The 26,752-nt window shown below is 43.0% G+C and overlaps 1 protein-coding gene across 1 annotated transcript in view; it reads left to right on the plus strand.

Annotated features, from left to right (window-relative positions):
- The window catches only part of cdh17 (cadherin 17, LI cadherin (liver-intestine)), a 180,142-nt gene that overhangs the window by 67,106 nt on the left and 86,284 nt on the right, over window positions 1–26,752 (plus strand). The window contains exons 6-10 of the mRNA XM_072251931.1: window positions 1,111–1,269; window positions 5,213–5,403; window positions 7,066–7,203; window positions 14,109–14,259; window positions 17,798–18,028. Of these exons, the coding sequence (XP_072108032.1) occupies window positions 1,111–1,269; window positions 5,213–5,403; window positions 7,066–7,203; window positions 14,109–14,259; window positions 17,798–18,028 (870 nt within the window). The remainder of the gene's footprint in view (window positions 1–1,110; window positions 1,270–5,212; window positions 5,404–7,065; window positions 7,204–14,108; window positions 14,260–17,797; window positions 18,029–26,752) is intronic.

Consider the following 26,752-nt stretch of genomic DNA (forward strand, 5'->3'; position numbering starts at 1 on the left):
ACTACGTAGAGCACAGCCTCCACAGGAACAGGCCCCTCAGCCCATAATGTGCTGATCCAATGAAATTAGTAATCAAAAGGGCAAACTAACTAATGCTCTCTGCTTACACAATGTCCATATCTTTCCATTTCCCTCACGTGCCTGTGCCTATCTAAACGTCTCTTAAAAATCATGAATGCATCTGCCTTTACCACCACTCTAGGTAGCACATTGCAGGCACCCAACACTCTTTGTAAAGAGATATGCCCTACCTTTGCCTTTTCTCTTGGACTCACCCTATCACCTTCTCTTCCCCTCCCTCTACTCTTTTCATGTGGCTTCTGCCCCCTTCCTTTCCAGACCTGATGAAGGGTTTTGGCCCAAAACATTGACCTGTTCATTCCCCTCTATAGATGCTCCCTGATTTACTGAATTCTTCCAGAATGTTGTGTGTGTGTTTTGCTCTGGATTTCCGGCATCTGCAGAATGTCTTGTGTTTATAATTAGATTAGATTAGATTATGAGAACACTCAGTCCTCTTTTGTTGTCATTTAGAAATGCATACATGCATTAAGAAATGATACAATGTTCCTCCAGAGTGATATCACAGAAAACAGGACAGACTAAAGACTAACACTGACAGAACCATATAATTATAACATATAGTTACAGCAGCGCAAAGTAATACCATAATTTGATAAAGAACAGACCACAGGCACAGTAAAAAAAAGTCTCAAGTCCTGATCGACTCCTGAGTCCCCGATAGCAGTGGCAAAAGGGAGAAACTCCCTGCCATAAACCTCCAGGGCACCGACAACAGCCGATGCCTTGGAAGCAGCCGACCACAGCTGACACTGAGTCCATCCGTCTGAAAACTTCGAGCCTCCGACCAGCCTCTCCGATACAGCCTCCCGAGCGCCATCCTCTGCCGAGCACCTTTGACCTAGCCCTGGCTGCCAAAACAAGCAAAGCCGAGGATTCGGGGCCTTCTGCTCCAGAGATTCTGGTTGCCACACACTAGCAGCGGCAGCAAAGCAGGCATTTCAGGAGTTTCTCCTCATGTTATAATATATGACAAACAGCTTGCACCGTTAATGCCTGATACCCAAGATATTTTTTTAATATTCACAGGCAAGCCCTTCATGGAAGTAAAGGCCACAGATTTGGATGATCCCAAGACTCCAAATGGTAAAATTGAATACAGCATTACCCGGCAGGTACCCAGCACAGATCACGTATTGCTTTTCCAGATCGATAAAGATACCGGGGCCATCTCCACTACGGAACAAGGTATGTTGACTTTTTTTGTTAACGTCGCAAAAGAACTCAGACTCATAGCTAAATGTTAGCATTCATTTCAAGAGGATGAGAATATAATGCTGAGGCTTTGGCCAGACAACACTTGGAGTACTGTGAGCAGTTTTGGGCCCCTTACCTGAGAAAAGATGCGCTGGAATTGAAGTTTGTCCAGAGAAAGTTCACCAGCAACGCAATGGTTAGAACAATTGATTTTTGCATAGGTTTTTACGTAGTAGGGGAATTAAGGGTTATGGGGAAAAGGCAGGTAGATGGAGCTAAGTTTATGGTCAGATCAGCCATAATCTTATTGAATGGTGGAGCAGGCTCGATGGACCAGATGGCCGACTCCTGCTCCTATTTCTTATGTTCTTATGAACAATGCTTAACAGTAGGTTCAATTCATACCATTGCCTGTAAGGAGTTTGTATGTTCTCCCCATGACCACATGGGCTTCCTCAGAGTGCTCTGGTTTCCTCCCACAGTCCAAAGGTGTATTGGTTGGTATGTCAATTGGTGATTGTAAATTGTCCCGTGATTAGGCTCGGATTAAGTTGGTGGATTGCCAGGCAGTGCGGCTCAAAGGGCTGGAAGGCCCCGTTTTGCACTAAATCTCAATGAAGAATGATCCCGGGAATGAAAGGGTTCGTGTGTGAGGAGTGTTTGATGGCTCTGTTCCTATAAGATATAGGAGCAGAATGAGGCCATTTCGCCCCTTGCATCTGCTCCACCATTCTATCATGGCTGATTTATTATCCCTCTCAACCCCATTCTCCTGCCTTCTCCCCAAAACCTTTGATACTCTGATTAATCAAGAACCTATCAACCTGTACTCATTAGAGTTTAAAAGAATGAGAGGGTTCAGGGGGAGAATCTATTAAATATTTGAAGGCCTAGATAGAGCACATGTGGAGAGGATATTTCCTATAGTGGGGGAGTCTAGGACCAGAGGGCCAAGTCTCAGAATACAAGGATTTCCCTTCAGAACAGGGATAGAAGAATTTAATTATCCAGAGGGTGGCGAATCTGTGAAACTCATTGCTACAGGCAGCTGTGGGGGCCAAGTCTTTGGATATGTTTAAAGTGATGGTTGATGTGTTCTTGATTAGTCAGGGGCTGAGAGGTTTACTGGAAGAAGGCAGAAGACTGGGGTTGAGAGAGATAATAAATCAGCTAAAATTGAATGGCAGAGCAGACTTGATGGGCCAAATGGCCTAATTCTGCTCCTTTGTCTTATGGTTTAAATACAGATTTTAGGTGCAGATACCAAAACCTGCAGTCAGAGTCCCAGATATGGTCTCACCAACCTAAGCTAAACTTTGCTGATTAACTTCATTGGAATAAAGGCCTCCTCCCCACATTCCCTTCTGATTTCTTGCTGAATGTTCATGTATCCCTTCTGCACCTCTGGAATCACCTTGAATGCACACGGGAGGCTCGGTAGTGTGGCGGTTAGCGTAATGCCATTATAGCGTCGGCAACTTGGGTTTAATTCCCGCCACTGTTTGGGAAGAGTTTGCATGTTCTCTCCATGACCATGTAGGTTTCCTCCAGGTGCTCTGGTTTCCTCCCACAGTCCAAAGGTATACTGGTTGGGATTAGTGAATTATGGGCATGCTACGTTGGCACTGAAAGTGTGGAGGCACTAGCGGGCTGCTCAGTACAACCCCTGCTGGTTTGGTTTGACGCAAGCAATGCATTTTCCTGTATTGTTCAATGTACATGTGACAAATAAAGCTAAATGATCTTTTCTTTTGGGAGGAAGATACAGTGACATGCAAATGTTTGGGCACCCCTGGGTAGAATTTCTGTTACTGTGAATAGCTAAGCAAGTAAAAGATAAACTGATTTCCAAAAGGCATAAAGTTAAAGATGAAACATTTCTTTAATATTTTAAGCAAGAAAACTTCTTTATTTCCATCTTTTACAGTTTCAAAATAACAAAAAAGGAAAAGGGCCCAAAGCAAATGTTTGGGCACCCTGCATAGTCAGTACTTAGTAACGTCCCCTTTGGCAAGTATCACAGCTCATAAACGTTTTTTGTAGCCAGCTAAGAGTCTTTCAGTTCTTGTTTGGGGGATTTTTGCCCACTCTTCCTTGCAAAAGCCTTCTAATTCTGTGAGATTCTTGGGCCGTCTTGCATGCACTGCGCTTTTTAGGTCTATCCACAGATTCTCGATGATGTTTAGGTCAGGGGACTGTGAGGGCCATGGCAAAACCTTCAGCTTGCACCTCTTGAGGTAGTCCACTGTGGATTCTGAGGTGTGTTTAGGTTCATTATCCTGTTGTAGAAGCCATCCTCTTTTCATCTTCAGCTTTTTTACAGACTGTGTGATTTTTGCTTCCAGAATTTGATGGTATTTAATTGAATTCATTCTTCTGTCTACCAGTAAATGTTCCCCATGCCACTGGCTGCAACACAAGCCCAAAGCATGATCGATCCACCCCTGTGCTTAACAGTTGGAGAGGGGTCCTTTTCATGAAATTCTGCACCCTTTTTTCTCCAAACATACCTTTGCTCTTTGCGGCCAAAAAGTTCTATTTTAACTTCATCAGTCCACAGGACTTGCTTCCAAAATGTATCAGGCTTGTTCAGATGTTCCTTTGAACCTTTTGAATAGAACTTTTCAAAACCTCAAGAGGCACAAGCTGAAGGTTTTTCCATGGCCCTCACAGTCTCCCGACCTAAACATCATCGAGAATCTGTGGATAGACCTAAAAAGCGCAGTGCATGCAAGACAGCCCAAGAATCTCACAGAATTAGAAGCCTTTTGCAAGGAAGAATGGGCAAAAATCCCCCAGACAAGAACTGAAAGACTCTTAGCTGGCTACAAAAAACGTTTATGAGCTGTGATACTTGCCAAAGGGGACGTTACTAAGTACTGACTATGCAGGGTGCCCAAACTTTTGCTTTGGGCCCTTTTCCTTTTTTGTTATTTTGAAACTGTAAAACTCCCACGAAAACTCCCATGATTATTATTACATTGCCCTTTTTACAGAAGGCTGGGGAGGGGCTAAGGAGGGGAAAAAAGGATCAGCCATGATTGAATGGTGGAGCAGACTCGATGGGCCAAATGGCCTTGTGGCCTTATGGTCTTTTATTTTGTGTTACTGTAGGAAATAAGCATAGTTGTCCAGAATGTACTGATTTGGGATAAATTATCACAGAGTCTGAATCATAGAGCACTTTCCTATGGTGGGGGAGTCTAAGATCAGATGACACAGCCTCAGAATTGAGGGGTGTGCATTTAGAATGGAGAAGAGGAGGTATTTCTTTAGCCAGGGGGGAGGTGAATCTGTGAAGTTCACCGCTGCAGGCAGCTGTAGAGGTAGAGACGAAGGCACTTGGCATATTTAAGGCAAAGTTTGATATATTCTGAACTAGTCAGGGCATTAAGTGATGCTGGGGGAGGGCAGGAGATTGGGGCTGAGAGGAAAAATAGATCAGCCGTGATGAAATGGAGGAGCAGATTCGACGGGCCAAACGGCTTATCCTGTTCCCAATAGCTATTGGTCTTCTGGGAATCAGAACTGAATTAGAATCCAGATTAATATCACCGGCATACGTCATGTTTTGTAGCAGTAATAAGGTGTAATGCGTCATGAAAAAATCTACCAATCACCATGCAGAAAATATATATAAAATTAAATTAAATAAGCAGTGTAAATAGAGAGCATAAGAACACTGAGGGAAGTTTTCTGTGGGCCTCTCAAACTCACAGGCATAGATTTGAGATAAAGCAACACATACAAACTGCTGGAGGAATTCAGCAGGTCTGGCAAGGTCTATGGAAAAGGGCAGACAGCTGACGTTTCAGGCCGAGACCCTTCACCAGACTGAGAAGAAAGGGGGAAGAAACTAGAATAAAGCATGCCGGCTTTTTTTAAAAAAAATAAACAACGATGAATAATGCTTCCTTAAAATGTCTTATTACAGGATACAAATTACTTGATCCAAATGAAGCAAAACAGTACGATCTAATCGTTTCTGTGTCGGATTTAGCTGAGTTACCCCTCAGTAAAAACACCATAGTAAAAATCGATGTTAAGGAGAATCTGTGGAAATCACCAGGAACAATAGAGGTTTTTGAGAATTCTACTGAACCTTATCCGCAGACGATCACAAAGGTAAGACCAGCAAGTGTTCAAAGTTCAAAGTAAATTTGCAATGTTTATTTTTATTGATTTAAAGATACAGCGTGGATCAGACCCTTCCAGCCCTTCGAGTCGCAGCACTCAGCAACCCACCTGTTTAACCCTAGCCTAATCACGGGACAATTTACAATGACCAATTAACCCCACTAATCAGTACACCTTTGGGATTGTGATGGGAAACCTGAGCACCCAGAGGAAACCCTTGCATTCCATGGGCAGAACATTCAGACTCCTTACTGTCGACGCCAGGATTGACCTCTGAACTCTGATGCCCCGAGCTATAATAGCGTCACGTGAACCACTGTGCTACCGTGAAATCCTATTAGTTTGAAATTTTTTTCAAAGTACATACATGCCACCATGTACTACCCTGAGATTCATTTTCTTGTGGGTGTTTTTCAATGTAAAATAGATGCACAATAGAATGAATGAAAAACTACACACAGACTGACAAACTGCAAATACAAGAAGAAGCAAGTAGTAATAATTAAATAAATAAATAATACTGAGAACATGAATTGTAGAGTTATTGAAAGTGAGTCCAAGGTAGTGTTCAGTGATTTGTGGAGAATTATTTACTCAAGTCCATTATCATCACTTGCAAATTGAGGAAATGATATATACTCAGTTGTTCTGTTATCTTAGTTTTGAAAGTTACTGACCATCATTTTAATGCTTGAAATCACATTCTAGTTCAAGTCTATTGTCATTCATCTGTACATATGTATATGGCTAAATGAAACAATGGTCCCTTGGGACCAAGGTGCAAAATGCAGTGGGGCACATAAAGTAATATTAACAGATTAAAGTAAATATTCTGTAGGTATACACGGGCTCCATGGTAGCATAATGGGGTTTACGCGACACCAGAACCACTCAGGGCCTTAGTTCGGAGTTCACCCTTAACCCATGACTCTAGATGTACTAATTGAGATGCAGCACGAAACAGGCCTTTCTGGCCCAGAAATCCCCGATTTAATCCTAGCTTGATCACAGGTCAATTTACAATGACCACCCAGCAATCCCCCGATTTAATCCTTGCCTAATCACAGGACAATTTACAATGACCACCCAGAAATCCCCTGATTTAATCCCAGCCTAATCACAGGAAAATTTACAATGACCAATTAACCTGCTGACCGGTACGTCTTTGGACTGTTGGAGGAAACCAGAGCAATCGGAGGAAACCCACACGGTCACAGGGTGAATGTACAAACTCCTTACCGAGAGCGGCAGGAATTGAACCTGCGTTGCCCCTCCCAACCTCAGTGGAAAGCAACACACATCAAAGTTGCTGGTGAACGCAGCAGGCCAGGCAGCATCTCTAGGAAGAGGTGCAGTCAACGTTTCAGGCCGAAACCCTTCGTCAGGTCCTGGCGAAAGGTCTCGGCCTGAAATGTCGACCGTACCTCTTCCTAGAGATGCTGCCTGGCCTGCTGCGTTCACCAGCAACTTTGATGTGTGTTGCTTGAATTTCCAGCATCTGCAGAATTCCTGTTGTCTCAGTGGAAAACCCTGCTGGCATTTACCCTACCCATACCACTCATAATTCTGATAATGTTCAAAAAAAGTGTGTTTAATTCTTTTCCACCAAGGAGGACTATGGAAGCAATAATTCTTTCATTCTCAAATTAGGTGCAGTGGAACATGCCTGGTGCAATATTTGACATCAAGCCCAAGGACAAGAAGTATTATCCCAATTTTCCATTCGTAATTGATGCCAATGGTGACATTAACGTGACAAGACCACTGGATAGAGAAGAGATTAGCGAGGTAAGTACTTGGATTCTGTCATATACGTTATTTTGAAACTTCAAGCCTTTGTCTTTTCATAGACTGGGTAACACATCCAGGCAAATGGGGACTCATCAGCCATGGTTGTCAGCCCTTCTAGGAGAAGGAAAGCTCTGATCTCAAACTTCCGCTGTCTTGCGGCTAGATCCACTCAGGCTTTGGAAGTAAATCCCAAGAGAAAAATCCAGAGCTGGAGGCCCTAAAGTAGTCCAATGTTGAGTTCAACGTTGAGTGGCAACTGTGGCGATGCTGCTGGTGTCAGTCAGAGTCAGTCTCTGTTGTTCCTTTGGGTTTACCAGCAGCATGGAGAGAGAGAATCTGCTGTAAGGCCAGTAGTTTGTTCTCCATATCACACTGACCTGGCTTGCATATAACATAGACCACAAGGACATAATATCCACCATCAACCCTGACCAATGTAGGACTTCCTAACAAGGGCTTCATAAATGAAAGTATTGACTACAGGAGTTGAGATGTTATGTTGAAGTTGTACAAGACTTTGGTGAGGCCTAATTTGGAGTATTGTGTGTAGTTCTGGTCACCTACTGACAGGAAAACTATAAATTCAAAAAATCGGATTTGCAAAGTGATTTGGGAGTCCTTGTGTATTTCGTGATTTTTATTAATGACCTGGATGTCGGGGTAGAAGGGTGGGTTGGCAAGTTTGCAGACGACACAAAGGTTGGTGGTGTTGTAGATAGCGTAGAGGATTGTCGAAGATTGCAGAGAGACATTGACAGGATGCAGAAGTGGGCTGAGAAGTGGCAGATGGAGTTCAACCCGGAGAAGTGTGAGGTGGTACACTTTGGAAGGACAAACTCCAAGGCAGAGTACAAAGTAAATGGCAGGATACTTGGTAGTGTGGAGGAGCAGAGGGATCTGGGGGTACATGTCCACAGATCCCTGAAAGTTGCCTCACAGGTGGATAGGGTAGTTAAGGAAGCTTATGGGGTGTTAACTTTCATAAGTCAAGGGATAGAGTTTAAGAGTCGCAATGTAATGATGCAGCTCTATAAAACTCTGGTTAGGCCGCACTTGGAGTACTGTGTCCAGTTCTGGTCACCTCACTATAGGAAGGATGCGGAAGCATTGGAAAGGGTACAGAGGAGATTTACCAGGATGCTGCCTGGTTTAGAAAGTATGCATTATGATCAGAGATTAAGGGAGCTAGGGCTTTACTCTTTGGAGAGAAGGAGGATGAGAGGAGACATGATAGAGGTGTACAAGATAATAAGAGGAATAGATAGAGTGGATAGCCAGCACCTCTTCCCCAGGGCACCACTGCTCAATACAAGAGGACATGGCTTTAAGGTAAGTGGTGGGAAGTTCAAGGGGGATATTGGAGGAAGGTTTTTTACTCAGAGACTGGTTGGTGCATGGAATGCACTGCCTGAGTCAGTGGTGGGGGCAGATACACTAGTGAAGTTTAAGAGACTACTAGACAGGTATGTGGAGGAATTTAAGGTGGGGGCTTATACAGGAGGCAGGGTTTGAGGGTCGGCACAACATTGTGGGCTGAAGGGCCTGTACTGTGCTGTACTTTTCTATGTTCTATGTTCTATTTCCTAAAGGTTTGCAGGTTGAGTTTACAGTGAGGAAGGCAAATGTGATGTTAACATTCATTTCAAGAGGACTAGAATATAAAAGCAAGGATGTAATGTTGAGGTTTTATAAAGTATTCATGAGGCCTCATGGGCCCCTTTTAGAAAGATGTGCTGAAACTGGAGAGGTTTCAAAGGAGGTTCTCGAAAAATGATTCCAGGATTGAACAGCTTGTCATATAAAGAGTATCTGATGGCTCTGGGCCTGTATTCACTGGAATTCAGAAGAATGAGGGGTGACCTCATTGAAACCTGTCGAATGGTGAAGGGCCTTGATAGAGTGAATGTTTTCTATGGTGGGAGAATCTCGGACTGAGGACACAGCCTCAGAACAGAGAGGTGTCCTTTAAGAATGGAGATGAAGAGGAATTTCTTTGGACATAGAGTGGTGAATCTATGGAATTCATTGCTTCAGGCATCTGTGAAGACCAAGTCGTTGTGTATATTTAAAGCAGAGGTTGATAGATTCTTAAAACATATACATATATATATTTTTTCCATGACCGTTTGACGCTCAAAGCTGCTGCTTAGGCTGACTCTGTGGTTAAGAGGGCATACGGTGAATTGGCCTTCATCAATTGCGGGATTGAGTTTAGGAGCCGAGAGGTAATGTTGCAGCTATACAGGACCCTGGTCAGACCCCACTTGGAGTACTGTGCTCAGTTCTGGTCGCCTCACTACAGGAAGGATGTGGAAACCATAGGAAGGGTGCAGAGGAGATTTACAAGGATGTTGCCTGGATTGGGGAGCATGCCTTATGAAAACAGGTTGAGTGAACTCGGCCTTTTCTCCTTGGAGTGACAGAGGATGAGAGGTGACCTGATAGAGGCGTATAAGATGATGAGAGGCATTGATCGTGTGGATAGTCAGTGGGTTTTTTTTTCTCAGGGTTGAAATGGCTTGCACGAGAGGGCACAGTTTTAAAGTGCTTGGAAGTAGGTACGGAGCAGATGTTAGGGGTAAGTTTTTTTTTTACACAGAGTGGTGAGTGCGTGGAATGGACTGCTGGTGACAGTGGTAGGGCCTTTTAAGAGACTCCTGGATAGGTACGTGGAGTTTAGAAAAATAGAGGGTTATGGGTAACCCTAGGTAATTTCTAAGGTAAAGACATGTTCAGCACAGCATTGTGGGCCGAAGGGCCTGTATTGTGCTGTAGGTTTTCTATGTTTCTATGATACGCTACACTTTAAATTGCAGCAAAGTACTTGTAGAAAGTTCAACAACTGCGGTCTGTGAGACCCAAATGAATAAATACGCTTGCTGAACAACAGGATCTAATTGTGCCCTTTTTTATGTTTATTTTGTATATACTGTACATGTATATGAATGGGCGGTGGGACCACTCAGTGGGAGGCCATCTCATTGAAACCTACTGAATATTGGAAAGTCTAGATTAAGAGGATGTCTCCAATAGTGGGAGAGTCTATACTCTATGACCAGAGGGTACAGCCTTAAAATAGAACAACATCCCCTTAGAACAGAGGTGAGGAGGAATTTCTTTAGCCAGAGGGTGGTGAATCTGTGGAATTCATTGCTACAGACGGCTGTGAAGGCCAAGTCATTAGGTATATTTAAAGTGGAGGTTGATAGGTCCTGGATTAGACAGGGCGGCCAAGTTTATGGGGAGAAGGCAGGAGAACAGGGTTGAGCGGGATAATAAATCAGCCATGATGGAATGGAAGAGTAGATTCAATGGTCCAAATGGCCTAATTCTGCTCCTATGTCTTGTGACCTTATGGTCAAATGTGCACGAGGTGACATCTCTGTGCAACACCTCTGCAAAGTCTGCAAGTGTAACTCCACATTTACATTTGCTTGTTACCTAGTGTGCCACCCAAATCCCAGCACAGCAGCGCAAAGAAAAAAGTAGTGAGCTAGTGTTGAACCTTACAGCGCCAGCTGTTTGACTGGAGTTCAGCTTCTGTCACTGTCTATCAAGGAGATTCTACCTTCTCCCCGTGACCATGTGAGTCTTTTCCGGGCACTCCGGTTTCTTCTCTCATTCCAAAGATTTATGAATCAGTAAGGGTTGGTAAGTTGTGGGCATGCTGTGTCAGTGCCAAGATATTCTAAATCAGAATCCAAATCAGATTCAGGTTTAATATAATGTCATATGTTATGAAATTTGTTTTTTTTTGCAGGAACAGTGTATTGCAGTACATAATAACAAAAACTATCAATCACAATAAGAAGCACATTTAAAAAATAATTTAAATACATAGGGTGACTTGGATAGGTTGGGTGAGTGGGCAAATTCATGGCAGATGCAATTTAATGTGGATAAATGTGAGGTTATCCACTTTGGTGGCAAGAACAGGAAAACAGATTATTATCTGAATGGTGGCCGATTAGGAAAAGGGGAGGTGCAACGAGACCTGGGTGTCATTATACACCAGTCATTGAAAGTGGGAATGCAGGTACAGCAGGCGGTGAAAAAGGTGAATGGCATGTTGGCATTCATAGCAAGAGGATTCGAGTACAGGAGCAGGGAGGTACTACTGCAGTTGTACAAGGCCTTGGTGAGACCACACCTGGAGTATTGTGTGTAGTTTTGGTCCCCTAATCTGAGGAAAGACATTCTTGTCATAGAGGGAGTACAAAGAAGGTTCACCAGATTGATTCCTGGGATGGCAGGACTTTCATATGAGGAAAGACTGGATGAACTGGGCTTGTACTCTGTGGAAATTAGAAGATTGAGGGGGGATCTTATTGAAACGTATAAAATTCTAAAGGGATTGGACAGGCTAGATGCGGGAAGATTGTTCCCGATGTTGGGGAAGTCCAGAATGAGGGGTCACAGTTTGAGGATAAAGGGGAAGCCTTTTAGGACCGAGATGAGGAAAATCTTCTTCACATAGAGAGTGGTGAATCTGTGGAATTCCCTGCCACAGGAAACAGTTGAGGCCAGTTCATTGGCTATATTTAAGAGGGAGTTAGATATGGCCCTTGTGGCTAAAGCAGGGGTCCCCAACCTTTTTTGCACTGTGGACCGATTTAATATTGATAATATTCTTGCGGACCGGCCGACCCGGGAGGGTGGGGGTTGCCAATGAACAAGAGTAGCGGTCAAATGCGTTGTTTACCCAAAAGACTACAATAACCATGAAGCCTTGCGCGGGCACCAATGCGCATGCGCATCGTGACCTGCTGATATTTATTGCCCCCTGCAAATCCTTTTTGGCGATTCTGTTCGTGGGGGTGGGTGTTAATCACTACCAGAATATAGGTGATAAGTGGGTAATACACTCAATTTTGTTTCTAAAAGGGTTTATCTAATGAATTTAATATTAAACACACAGCGCATATTTTCCTCGTATGAATATAATTAAGTCAATTATCAGGGGAGCCTGAAGTAAGTATTGAACGAACTTCCAGTAGAAGTGGCAGAAGCAGGTTCGATATTATCATTTAATGAAAAATTGGATAGGTATATGGACAGGAAAGGAATGGAGAGTTATGGGCTGAGCGCAGGTCGGTGGGACTAGGTGATAGTAGCGTTTGGCATGGACTAGAAGGGCCGAGATGGCCCGTTTCCGTGCTGTAATTGTTATACGGTTATATAAGTAAGTCAATAGCATCATAATATTTTAAGCAACGTTTGGATATTAAATGCGCAGCACATATTTTCCCTGTATGATCATATAAAATCATTGCAACACACCAATATCGCTGAATCAGTGGGAGCCCTGGGCTTGTTTCCCTGCAACAACACGGTCCCATCGAGGGGTGACGGGAGACAGCGATACTCGAAGGGGCTTCCTGATGTCCAGTCTATTCCACAATTTAATTTTCGTTGCATTCATTACAGAAAACTCCGCTTTGCAGAAAAATGTTGGGAATGAAAGCAACGTTTTCAGTGCTTTTGTGGCTATCTCAGGATATTTAGCCTTGACTTTGATCCAAAATGCCAGCAGAGATGTTATGTCAAACATACTTTTCACCCCGTCGTCATTTGCAAGCTCAAGGAGTTGATCGCCTTCCCGCGTTGACATGGATGACGTGCGGGTCATGACCTCGCATGCGTAATGGCTGATCAGTGGGCGTGACAAGAAATGAGGAAAGGTGCAGCTGACTCATATCGCCAAATCATATCGCTTCCTCGCGGCCCGGTAGCGCATGCTCTGCGGCCCAGTGGTTGGGGACCGCTGGACTAAAGGGATCAGGGGGTATGGAGGGAAGGCTGGTACAGGGTTCTGAGTTGGATGATCATCCAAGATTGTACTGAATGGCGGTGCAGGCTCGAAGGGCCGAATGGCCTACTCCTGCACCTATTTTCTATGTTTCTATAGTGCAAAAAGAGAGGGAAAAAATGTATTGAGATAGTGTTCATAGGTTCGTTGTCCATTCAGTAATCTGATAGCAGATGGGAAGAAGCTGTTCCTGAATCACTGAGTGTGTGTCATCAGGCTCCTGTACTTCCTCCCTGATGGTAACAATGAGAAGAAGGCATGTCCTGGGTGATGGGGGTCCTGAATCATAGATGTTGCCTTTTTGAGGTACTGCTGTTTGAAGATGCCCTCGATGCTGGGGAGGTGAGTGACCACAATGGAGCTGGAAGAGTTTACAATTTTCTGCGGCTTCTTCCAATTCTGTGCAGTGGCCCCTCCATCTGTAGAAATTTACTGGAGTCCTTGGCAACAACAAACCTCCTCAAATTCCGAATGAAATATAACCATTGTTGTGTCTTCTTTGTAACTGCATTAATGTGTTGGGCCCAGAATAGATCTTCAGAGATGTTGACACCCAGGAACTTGAAACAGTTCTCCATTTCCACTCAACACACACAAAATGCTGGAGGAACTCAACAGGCCAGGCAGCATCGATGAAAAAGAGTGCAGTCGACATTCTGGGCTGAGAGCCTTCATCAGGTCTGGAACCATTTCCACTGCTGACTCCTTCAATGAGGACTGGTGTGTGTTCCCTCAACTTCCTCTTTCTGAAGTCCACAATCAGTTCCTTGGTCTTACTGACTGGTCATGGTGATGCTTGTGGGCTGCCCCCAGCGTATCTTCAATACTATGATGATTATATAATATCCTCAATAGATAAACAAGAGAAAATCCAAGCAACACACACAAAACTCAGCAGAGTTCCTCCAGCATTTCGTATGATGCATTTCACTGTTTCGATGTTTCAATGTATTGATTATTATTTGACAAATAAAGCTAATCTTTATCTCTTTTTCTTTTCTACATATTCTCTAGATGAACCTGTTTGTGCTTTGCTGTCTACTAGGTAATATTGCTCATGATTTAGTACATTAACTCTTTGATCTGTGCTTAGTATCTGCTGTTGGTTTACGCTCTGGATGACAAAATGGAGAATCTGGAAGACCCGCTGGAAATTGAGGTCATCGTGAAGGATATTAATGACAACAGCCCTGTCTGTAAAAGCCCAGTGACGTTCCTCGAGGTGCAAGAAAATGAAAAGATGGGTGAGCATAATTTCATCAAAGAATACTTGTTGGTAATATTGTACTTATTTCCCATTGTGCTGCTAGTTGTTAGGGCAGCAATGAAGGTCCTCCATCTGGGAGATGTTCAGGGGTTTCCTCCACTATGCCAGTAGCTTCCTTTCAATTTCCACTACTGTCAGCCATGCAAGTCCCGGGTGGAGACTCAGGAATACTGTCGCTCTCAGATGTAGAAGGATTCCACATTGCTGTTTCCATAACAGTTTTGTTTTATCAGTCAGTTAACACTGAGCTGAACCCCCAGACCTGGAGGACTGCTGGACCAGTCTTGGTCTCCACGGCTGCCTGTGCCAATGACCCCCTCATCCAAACAGGTGAAAGGGTAAAGGCCAGACTAAGTCTGTATGTATATTTAAGGCAGATATGATAGATTCTTGATTGGTCAGAGCATGAAGGGATACAGGGAGAAGACAGGATATTGGGACTGAGAGGGATATTGGATCAGCCATGATCAAATGGCGAAGCAGCCTTGGTGGGCCAAATGAACTAATTCAGATCCTGTATCTTATGGTCTTATGGTGACCCTACCAAGAGCCAAAGTATAAGGCCCTGACTCCAGCCAGCATAATTCTCTGGGTCTTTGAGGTGTGCAGACCTCCAAACCATGACAAGGTTGTGGTCCTATTGGAGGTGGTAACATCCTACGCTTTGTTTAGAGGAATGGGACGCAGAAGGTGGAAATCTGAAATAAAGAAAATACTGTAAAATCCCAGTAGGTCAGACACAATTCTTGGAAGAGAAAGACTACTACTTATTATTTCCTGTCATAGTCACCTTATCTACAGACACTCCTGTGCTGACCGTCACATTATGGACATTTAATCAATCGATCTATGCAACACCATAGAACCATAAGATACAGGAGCAGAATTAGGCCACCTGGTCCATTCAGCCTGCTCCGCCATTTCATCATGGCTGATCCATTTTCCCTCTCAGCTCTAATCTCCAGCCTTCTCCCCATATCCCTTCATGCCCTGACAAATCAAGGATCTATCAACCTCTGCCTTAAATATACATAAAGACTTGGCGTCCAAAGCTTGTGGCAGTGAATTCCATAGATTCACCACTCTCTGGTTAAAGAAATTCCTCCTCATCATCGATCTAAAAGAAAGCCCCTCTATTCTGAGGCTGCGTCTTCTAGACTTAGAATCTAAGAGCACAGGAAACATCCTCTCCACGTCCACTCTATCAAGGCCTTTCACTATTTGATAGGTTTCAATTAAGTCATCCCTCATTCTTCCGAATTCCAGTGAATACAGGCCCAGAACCATCAAACGTTCTTCATATGACAAGCTGTTCAAACCAGGAAGCATTTTTGTGAACTTCCTTTGAACCCTCTCCAATTTCAGCATATCCCTTCTAAGATAAGGGGACCAAAACTGCTCACAATATTCTCAGTGAGGCCTCTCCAGTGCCTTATAAAGTCTCAACATTACATCCTGGCTTTTATATTCTAGTCCTTTTGAAATGAATGCTAACATCACATTTGCCTTCCTCTCCTTAGACTCAAACTGCAAATTAACCTTCAGAAAATTCTGCACAAGCACTCCCACGTCCACTTGCACCTCCGTTTTTTAATATTTTTTCTACATTTAGAAAAGAGTCAACCCTTCATTTCTTCTACCAAAGTGCATGAGCATACATTTCCCAACACTGTATTCCATTTCTTTGCCACATCTCCAAATTTTCCTTCTGTAACGCCTCTACTTCCTCAAAATTACCTGCCCCTCCACCTACCTTCATATCATCTACAAACTTTGGAACAAAGCCATCAATTCCATCATTCAAATCATTGACATATAACGTAAAAATAATCTGTCCCAACACAGACCCCTGTGAAGCACCACAGTCATCAGCAGCCAGCCAGGAAAGGCTCCCTTTATTCCCACTCTTTGCTTCCTGCCAGTCAGCCTCTGTTTTAACCTTTCTAGAATCTTCCCTGTAATACCATGGACACATAGCTTGTTAAGCAGCCACATATAGTATGTTGCACCTTGTCAAAGGCCTTCTCAAAATTCAAATACATATCAACTGATTCTACTTTGTCTGTCCTGCTTGTTACTTGTTCAAAGAATACCAACAGATTTGTCAGGGAAGATTTTCTCTTGAGGAAACCATGCTGATTATGGCCTATTTTATCATGTGCTTCCAAGTACCCTGAGACCTCAACCTTGATAAGACCATAAAACATAGGAGTAGAATTAGGCCATTTGGCCCATCAAGTCTGCTCCACCATTTAATCATGGCTGATCCTATTTTTTTTCCTCCTCAGTCCCACTCCCTGGGCTACTCCCCATAACCTTTGATGCCATATCAAATCAAGAATTTATCAATCTCTGCCTTAAATACACCCAATGACCTGGCCTCCACAGTTGCCTGTGGTAATCAATTCTACAAATTCACCACTCTCTGGCTAAAGAAATTTCTCTGCATCTAATTTAAATGGGTGCCCCTCTATCCTGAGGCTGTGCCCTCTTGTCCTAGACTCCCCCACCATGGGAAACATCCTTTCCACATCTACCGTCTAGGCCTTTCAACATGCAAAAGGTTTCAATGAGATTCCCCCTCAGCTTTCTAAATTCCAGTGAGTACAGACCCAGAACTATCAAACGTTCCTCATATGATAACCCTTTCATTCCCCAAATCATTGTTGTGAACCTCCTCTGAACCTTCTCCAATACCAGCACATCTTTTCTCAGATGTGGGGCCCAAAACTGTTCACGGTACTCAAGGTAAGACCTCGCCAGTGCCTAATGAAGCCTCAGCATCACATCCCTGCTCTTGTATTCTAGACTTCTTGAAATGAATGCCTACATTTCATTTGCCTTCCTCACCACCAACTCTACCTGCATTTAACCTTTAGGTTGTTCTGCACAAGGACTCCCAAGTCCCTTTGCATCTCAAATTTTTGGATTTTCTCCCCATTTAGAAAATAGTCTGCAAATTTATTTTTACTACCAAAGTACATGACCATGCACTTTCCAACATTGTATTCCAACACTGTAATATTGATGCCTCTCACCTTAGCTTCTCCTTCTCAAAATTCAGGGTGGATTTGATCATATTATGATTACTTGCCCCTCAGGGCTCTTTTACCTTAAGTTCTGTAATCAATTCTGGTTCATTGCCCAAAATCCAACCCAGAATAGCTGATCCCCTAAAGGGCTCAACCATGGGCTACTGGCAGGTATGACAGCAGAGCAGCAGTGGCTGGCATTCTCATAGGCACTTGAGAAAATCCCCCTCTTGGAATCCAACACTAACCCGATTTTCCCAATCTACCTGCACATTGAAATCCCCCATGACTATTGTAACATAAGATAAAAGCTATCTTATGTATTTATATTTTTCATGTTCTTCAATTATTGTGTTCTTTATCTTTACTTTATTGTGTTTTTTTTGGACTGCATCGGACCTGGAGTAACAATTATTTCATTCTCATTTGCACTTGTGTACAGGAAATGACAGTGAACAAACTTTAACAATTTTCTCAATTCAGGAAGCAATATTGGACAATTAATTGCAAAGGACATGGATGAAGAAGGAACAAAAAACACTTTGTTGAAGTATGAAATCATTGGTCAAGAGCCAAAGATTCCAGAAGATAACATGTTCCAAATTGATGACTTTGAAGGCACTATCCAACGCTTCAAAGGTCATCTTGAAAAGAAGACTGCACCAGAATACGTTCTACGAATCAAAGTTACAGACCAATTGGGAAACGAGGGAGGTACGTATGAAGCTCACATATATCTCATATATATCCTGTGCTGTACAGGAGTTGGATAAAACAGTGGCCGCTGAGTGTATCTATGTACGTTCTGCAGCATTTTACCAATCCTGTTCATTGGCCCCTCCATACCAGATGATGGGGAAACCATTTTTATTCCCCCCACAGTCACCGCTTGACCCGTTGAGATCCCCCAGCAGATCGTTTGTTGCTCTTTACTCTCCGAGAAGCGACAAGAAAGACAGTTAATGCTTCAAGCAGACAAACTAACCTCGGACTTAGTAAACTTTAAGTACTGTAGCCACAAAACAACACATTTCAGCACATGCACTCAGTAGCAAGTTTACAGGTACCTCCTGTACCTAATAAAGTGGCCACTGAATGTACATTTGTGGTATTTCGCTGCTGTTGCCCATCCGTTTCGAGGTTTAACATGTTGTGCGCTCAGAGATGCTCTTCTGCACGCCACTGTTGTAACGTGTGGTTATTTGAGTTGCTGTTAAATTACTCATCAGAATCAGGTTTACTATCACCGGCATGTGTCGTGGAATTTGTTAACTTAGCAGCAACAGTTCAATGCAATACATAATTTAGAAGAAGAAGAAAAAAAATAAATCAATTACAGTATATGTATATTGAATAGATCAAAAATTGTGCAAAAGCAGAAATATTATATATTAAAAGTGAGGTAGTGTTCACGGGTTCAATGTCAGATGGCAGAGGGGAAGAAGCTATTCCTGAATCACTGAGTGTGTGCCTTCAAGCTTCTGTATCTCCTACCTGATGGTAACAGTGTGAAAAGGGCATGCCCTGGGTGCTGGAGGTCCTTAATGGGTGCTGCCTTTCTGAGACACCGCTCCCTGAAGATGTCCTGGGTACTTTGCAGGCTAGTACCCAAGATGGAGCTGACTAGATTTACAACCCTCTGCAGCTTCTTTCGGTCCTGTGCAGTAGCCCCTCCATACCAGACAGTGATGCAGCCTGTCAGAATGCTCTCCACGGTACAACTATAGAAGTTTTTGTGCGTATTTTTTGACATACCATATCTCTTCAAACTCCGAATGAAGTATAGCTGCTGCCTTGCCTTCTTTATAACTGCATTGATATGTTAGGACCAGGTTAGATCCTCGGAGGTCTTGACACCCAGGAACTTGAAACTGCTCACTATCTCCACTTCTGATCCCTCTGAGGATTGGTATGTGTTCCTTCGTCTCGCCCTTCCTGAAGTCCACAATCAGCTCTTTTGCCTTACTCACATTGAGTGCCAGGTTGTTGCTGTGACACCATTCCACCAGTTGGCATATCTCACTCCTGTACACCCCCTCGTCACCATCTGAGATTTTACCAACAATGGTCGTATCGTCAGCAAATTTATAGATGGTATTTGAGCTATGTCTAGCCACACAGTCATGTGTATACAGAGAGTAGAGCAGTGGGCTAAGCACACACTCGAGGTGCGCCAGTGTTGATCGCCAGCGAGGAGGATACATTATCACCAATCCGCACAGATGTTGGTCTTCTGGTTAGGAGGCTGAGGATCCAATTGCAGAGGGAGGTTCAGTGGCCAGGTTCTGTAACTTATTAATCAGGATTGTGGGAATGATGCTGCGTACAAGGCTATATTTTGGCTGTGCTTTCATAGTCCCAGATTAAAACATAGAGTAAAATTCAAGCAAAAAGGCCTGCAACTGAAGAGCTACCAGTATACCCCACTAATCCTATGGAGGAACAGAGAATGACACAGTAGCATAGCAGTTAACTTAACACTACAGTTCCAACCATTAGGGATCAACTCCCCACTGTTTGTACGAAGTTTGTACGTTCTCCCCATGACCATGTTGGTCTCCCCTGGGTACACTGGATTCGCCCCATATTCCAAAGACGTAATGTTTAGGGTTGGTGAGTTGTGGACATGCTAAGTTGGGGCTGAAAGTACGGCAACAGTTTCGGTCGGCTCTCAGTATAATCTCAGATTATGTTGGTCATTGACTTAAATAAGGTACTTCATTGTATTTTCTTACCGTCATTAAAAACCCATCCCATCTCAGACACTGTCTGTTCAATCTCCTGCCATCTGGTAAGAGATATAGAAACATCCAAGACAGTAAGTGTGAAAAACAGCTTCTTCCTGAGGGCTGAAAAATGCTACACCCTGGCTTGCCAATGACCTTTGAGTGTTATGGACTATCAATGTCACTTCTTGCATGTAAATGTGGAATTTTAAAAAATTAAACCCTATTGCATGCATTGTAAATATCTGTTTTGCATGGACTGTAGCACTGCAATCTCATTATCTTGAGCAATGACAATAAAGTTCTGTTTTATTCCAAAGAAGATGACCTCTTCTGTCTCTCAGGTTAGCAGAAAAATTGTTTTTTCTGGGTGCCTAGGTTCCCTACTCACTGCAGTGAAGGGTCCTGCTGAAGGGTCTCGGCCTGAAGTGTCGACTGTGCCTTTTTCCACAGATGCTGCCTGGCCTGCTGAGTTCCTCCAGTATTTTGTGTGTGTTGCTTGGATTTCCAGCACCTGCTGATTTTCTCTTGTCTTGTGGCTGTCCATAGGATTTCTCCGTCCATTCATGCATAATTTTTCAACTCATTCTGGAGGTCCCCAGTCCAAAATCGTCAGGATTAATGATTTCTGGAAGAGTAGACGTAAGGATAATTGACCAATGAGATAAAGCAATGAATATAGAACAGAGAACATAGTATGTTACAGATAGTACAGGCCTTTCAGCTCACAATGCTGTGCCGCCTTTTAACCTAATCTAAGATCAATCTGACCCTTCCTTCCCACACAGCCCTTTATCTTTCTATCATCCATATGCCTATCTTTTTCCTTTTTAAATCTTTTAATTAATTTTTCAAAAATTATAAACTCAATAACAAAGTTGGTACAAAGAGATTGGAAAAATGTTCATCAGCATATATAAAATGAATTTTAAGTGACATAGAAATAAAAAACTTCCAAACTCATAATGAGATTAAACATTAACAAAGAAATAAAAAGAAAAAAAATATGTAAACAAAAAACACCCCCAAAAACCCCCAAAAAAAGGCAAAACAGGGCTAGACCAACAACTTGTATCAGACAAGACCCATAATGTCGCTCACTCCGCTCCTCTCATCATATAATTTTAGAAAAAAGATTCGAAAAGGTCAGATTACATCATATGAAAATGTTGCATAAAAGGTTTCCAGGTATCTTCAAATTTAACCGAAGGGTCAAAAATATCGCTTCTAATTTTTTCTAAATTTAAACTTAATATGGTTTGAGAAAACCATTGGAATGGGGCAATCTTTGGATTGCCAATGGTAGAACATAGATCTTTATCTTCTTCAGCCTCTCGAATGATAGCTTTTGTTACTTTAATGGCGAGAAGACCTATTTTGTTGAACTGGAAGGAAATTAATCCTCCAACTACATATGCCTATCTAAGTGTCCCTTAAGACCTCTGTTCCCGCTGAGCTGCGCAGTAACTGAAAGGCTCCCACGCACATAGCCTTTGTGGCAGCTGGAATTTTCTTCTACTTAATGTTAATATAATTTTGAAGTTCTGCTAGTATAATTTTAGAATCTGTTAATATAATTGTGAAATACCTTGTAATTAGTTATGTGTTAACAAATATAATCGATAAATTTACTTAATTATAAATGTACCACAACCTTTAATTTGAAACATTTTAGAGCATCAGTGTATTTACATTCTCGGTGTTTCATGTTACAACAGTGTTACAACTTGAAACAATAAACACAGAATGGAAGCCGGTAGCTCATTGTTAATAATCCGTTGGCTCACAGAACGTTGATGGCATCTAGTCAAAACATTTTACTTTTGCCATTGTTCCTATCAGTTGTTTCGACTGCCTGCCATTGCTTATTTGTCAAAGTTGCTGGTGAACGCAGCAGGCCAGGCAGCATCTCTAGGAAGAGGTACAGTCGACGTTTCGGGCCGAGACCCTTCGTCAGGGCCCTCGGCCTGAAACGTTGACTGTACCTCTTCCTAGAGATGCTGCCTGGCCTGCTGCATTCACCAGCAACTTTGATGTGTGTTGCTTGAAATTCCAGCATCTGCAGAATTCCTCGTGTTTGCTTATTTGTGTTGTGAGTCGTGGGTTGTGTTTGAATGATGTGACAAATTCTATATTCTGACTTTTTTTATGAAGTAATCTTTCAAAAAAGCATATTACTAAAAAAAATTTAAAGAGCTGCACAGTTTTCAGGCCATGTAAAAGTTTCCTGCTCAGAGTAATGGTTGGTCCACATAGCTGTAAGGAAAAATGGAGGGAATATTGTTTAAGACCATAAGACTGTAGGACATAGGAGCAGAATTAGGCCTTTCAGCCCATCGAGTCTGCTCTGCCTTTTAATCATAGCTGATTTATTATCCCAGATTCCTGCCTTCTCCCTGTAACTTTTGATGCCCTTTCTAATCAAGAACCTATCATGCTCCTCTTGAAACATACCCAATGTGTTAGCCTCTGCAGCTGTTTGTGACAGAGTTCCATATATGCACCACCCTCAGGCTGAGAAATTCCTTCTCATCACAATTGTAAACATACATCCCTCTATTCTGAGGCTGTGCCCTCCGATCTTAGCCTCCTCCACTATCACTACATCCACTCTGCCTAACCCTCTTAATATTCAATAGGTTTCAAAGAGATCCCCCTCATTCTTCTAAACTGCAGTTGTTACAGGCCCAGACCCAACAAGCACGCCTCGTGCATTAACCCTTTCATTCCTGGAATCATTCTTGAGAACCTCTTTTGAACGTCTTTTCTTAGGTTAGGGGCCCAACACTACTCTCAATACTCAAGTGTAGTCTGACCAGTGCCTTATAAAGCCATGGCATCACATCCTCGCTCTTACATTCAAGTTCACTCAAAATGAATGCTAACATTGCATTTGCCTTCCTTACCACCGATTCAACCTTCAGAGAATCTTGCCCGAGGACTCCCAAGTCCCTTTCCACCTCTGATGTTTGAATTTTCTCCCTATTCTGAAAATAGTCTGTGCCTTTATTCCTTCTACCGAAGTGCATGACCACACACCTCCCTACACGGTATTCCATCTCCCTCTTTCCCCTTTCTTTTCAGTCCTGATGGAGGGTACATAAGAAACAGGAGCAGGAGTTGGCCATCTGGACTGTCGAGACTGCTCCGCCATTCAGTAAGATCATGGCTGATCTGGCCATGGATTCATCTCCACCTACCTGCCTTTTCCCCATAACTCTTAATCCCCTTACTATGCAAAAATCTATCCAACCTTATCTTAAATATATTTACTGAGGAAGCCTCCACTGCTTCATTGGGCAGAGAATTCTACAGATTCATCACTGTTTGGGAAAAGCAGTTCCTCCAAATCTCAAGGCTATGTCCCCTAGTTCTAGTCTCACCTACCAGTGGAAACAACTTTCCTGCCTCTATCCCTTTCTTAATTTTATATGGTTCTACAAGATCTCCTCTCATCCTTCTGCATTCCAGCAAATATGGTCCCAGGCGACTCAATCTCTCCTCATTGTTTACACCCTTCATCTCTGGACTCAACCTGGTGAACCTCCTCTGCATCACCTCCAAAGCCAGTATATCCTTCCTTAAGTAAGGAGACCAGAACTGCACGCAGTACTCCAGGTGTGACCTCACCAGTACCCTGTACTGTTGCAGCATAACCTCCCTGCTGTTAAATTCAATCCCTCTAGCAATGAAGGCCAACGTCCCATTTGCCTTGATAGCCTGCTGCACCTGCAAACCAACCTTTTGTGATTCATGCACAAGTACTTCCAAGTCCCTCTGGACAGCAGCATCTTTAACTATTTAAATAATAATCCGCTCTTCTATTTTTCCTTCCAAAGTGGATGACCTCGCATTTACCAACATTGTACTCCATCTGCCAGACCCTTGCCCACTCACCTAATCTATCTATGTCTCTCTGCAGACTCTCAGTATCCTCTGCACAATTTGCTTTTCTACTCAATTTAGTATCATCAGCAAACTTAGATACACTACACAGGGTCCCCTCTTCCAGATCGTTAATGTATATCGTGAACAGTTGCGAGCCCAGCACCGACCCCTGTGGCACACCAGTCACCAGATGGCCAACCAGAGAAACACCCACCTATCCCAATCTTCCGCCTTCTATTGGTTAACCAATTCTCTATCCATGCCTATCTATCTCTATCAGCCTGACCTGCTGAATTCCTCCAGCATTTTGTGTGTGATGCTCTGGATCTCCAGCATCTCTTGTACTTATTATATCCCTAGTGTTTAATACGAATATATGTTACACAACCATGGAATATAACTTTTTCCCACATTTTTATCTGGCAGATTTGTCTAAAGAATCCCAGAAGGGAGCCACCTTCATGATTTTAGTTTCCTTTAGTGTCTGCAGCTCCAACAGTCTCAGCCATTCAGTTTATTTTTGCCTGCGGTTTTGGCAGACGCTTTTAGCCTGTTTTCTTTGGAGCTATCACTGGCTGGGAGCGGGCTGTGGTTTGGGAATTAGCATCATTACTTCTTGCTTTATACACAAGCAACCAGGAATAACTGTTGTGGAATCATAGAAAACTACAACACAGAAACAGGCCTTTTGACTCATCTAGTCAATGCCAAACTATAATTCTGCCTAGTGCCATTGACCTGCACCTGCACCATAGTTTTTCATACCTGCCCATCCATGTACTTATCCAAATTTCTCTTAAATATTGAAACCGGCCCTGCATCCACTACTTGCGCTGGCAGCTGGTTCCACACTCTCACCATCCTCTGAGTGAAGATCTTCCTCTTAAACATTTCACCCTCAACCCTTAAGCAATGACCTCTAGTTCTAGTCGGACCCAGCCTCAGTGGGAAAAAGCCTGTTTGCATTTACCCTATCTTCATGTAGATGTGCTCAATGATGGGGAGAGCTTTACCGTGATAGTCTGAGCTGTATCCACTATTTTTTGTAGGATTTTTCATCATAGGGCATTGGTGCTTCCATACCAGACTGTGCATCAGGGTTCCCCACTACCCACACAGTGCCCTCTTCTTGCTGCTGCCATCAGGAAGAAGCTACAGGAGCCTCAGGACCCACATCATCAAGTTCAGGAACAGTTATTACCCCTCAATAATCAGGCTCTTGAACCAAAGGGGATAACTTCACCCAAATTCACTTGCCCCATCAACAAACTCATTCGTAAGGCCAGTGATGTTGTGGGGATGGAACTGGACTCTCTGACGGTGGTGTCTGAAAAGAGGATGCTGTCCAAGTTGCACGCCATCTTGGTTAATGTCTCCCATCCACTACATAATGTACTGGGTGGGCACAGGAGTACATTCAGCCAGAGACTCATTCCACCGAGATGCAGCATAGAGCGTCATAGGAAGTCATTCCTGCCTGTGGCCATCGAACTTTACAACTCCTTCCTGAGCCAATAGGTTGGTCCTGGACTTATTTCCTGGCATAATTTACATATTACTATTTAATTATTTATGGTTTTATTACTATTTAATTAATTGTGGTGCAACTGTAACGAAAACCAATTTCTCTTGGAATCAATAAAGTATGACTATGACTGTATGACTAAGTTAACCCTAGGGTGTTCTGCACAAGGACTCCCAAGTCCCTTTGCATCTCAGATTTTTGGATTTTCTTCCCTGATTTAGAAAATAGTTTACACATTTATTTCTATTACCAAAACGTATGACCATGCATTTTCAAACATTATATTTCACTTGCCACTTTCTTGCCCATTCTCCTAATCTGTTGAAGTCCTTCTGCAACCTTCCTGTTTCCTCAACACTACCAGCCACTCAAACTTTCATATCATCTGCAAACTTGGCAACAAAGCCATCTAATCCATCATCTAAATCAGATATATAGCATAAAAGAAGCGGCCCCAACACCGAACCCTGTAGAACAACACTTGTCATTAGCAGCCAACCAGAAAAGAATACTTTTATTCCTACTCGCTGTCTCCTACCAATCAGCCAAATGCTCTAACTGTGCCAGTAACCCTCCTGTAATGCCATGGGCTCTTAACTTGGAAAGCAGCCTCATGTATTGCACATTGTCAAAGGCCTTCTGAAAGTCCAAATATACAACATCCACTGCATCCCCTTTATCTATAAGGAGTGACTTGATAAAAGTGTAGAAAATGATAAGAAGCGTAGATCCAGTGGGCAGAGAGAAACATTTTCCCAGGGTGGAAATGACTAATACGAAGGGACATAATTTTAAGGTGATGGGAGGAAAGTATAGGGGGGAGTGTCAGAGATAAGTTTTTTACACAGAGAGTGGTGGGTGCGTGGAACACACTACTGGGGTTGTGGTAGAGGTGGATGCATTAGGGAATTTGAAGTAACTTTTATCTGGGCACATGGAATATAGAAAACTGGTGGTTTTATGTTGGAGGGAGTGTTGCATTTATCTTAGAGTAGGTTTAAATGTCAGCACAACATTGTTAGAAACATAGAAACAGAAAACCTGCAGCACAATACAGGCCCTTCAGCCCATAAAGCTGTGCCGATCATGTCCTTAACTTAGATATTACTGAGGGTGACCCATAGCCCTTTATTTTACTAAGCTCCATATACCTATCCAGAAATCTCTTAAAAAACCCTATTGTTGGAAAAATGGGCTGAAAAATGGCAGATGGAGTTTAATACTGACAAGTGTGAGGTATTGCACGTTGGAAGGACAAACCAAGGTAGAACATACAGGGTTAATGGTAAGGCACTGAGG

The sequence above is a fragment of the Mobula birostris genome, chromosome 1 (genome assembly GCF_030028105.1).
Source record: "Mobula birostris isolate sMobBir1 chromosome 1, sMobBir1.hap1, whole genome shotgun sequence".
NCBI classification, from domain to species: domain Eukaryota; kingdom Metazoa; phylum Chordata; class Chondrichthyes; order Myliobatiformes; family Myliobatidae; genus Mobula; species Mobula birostris.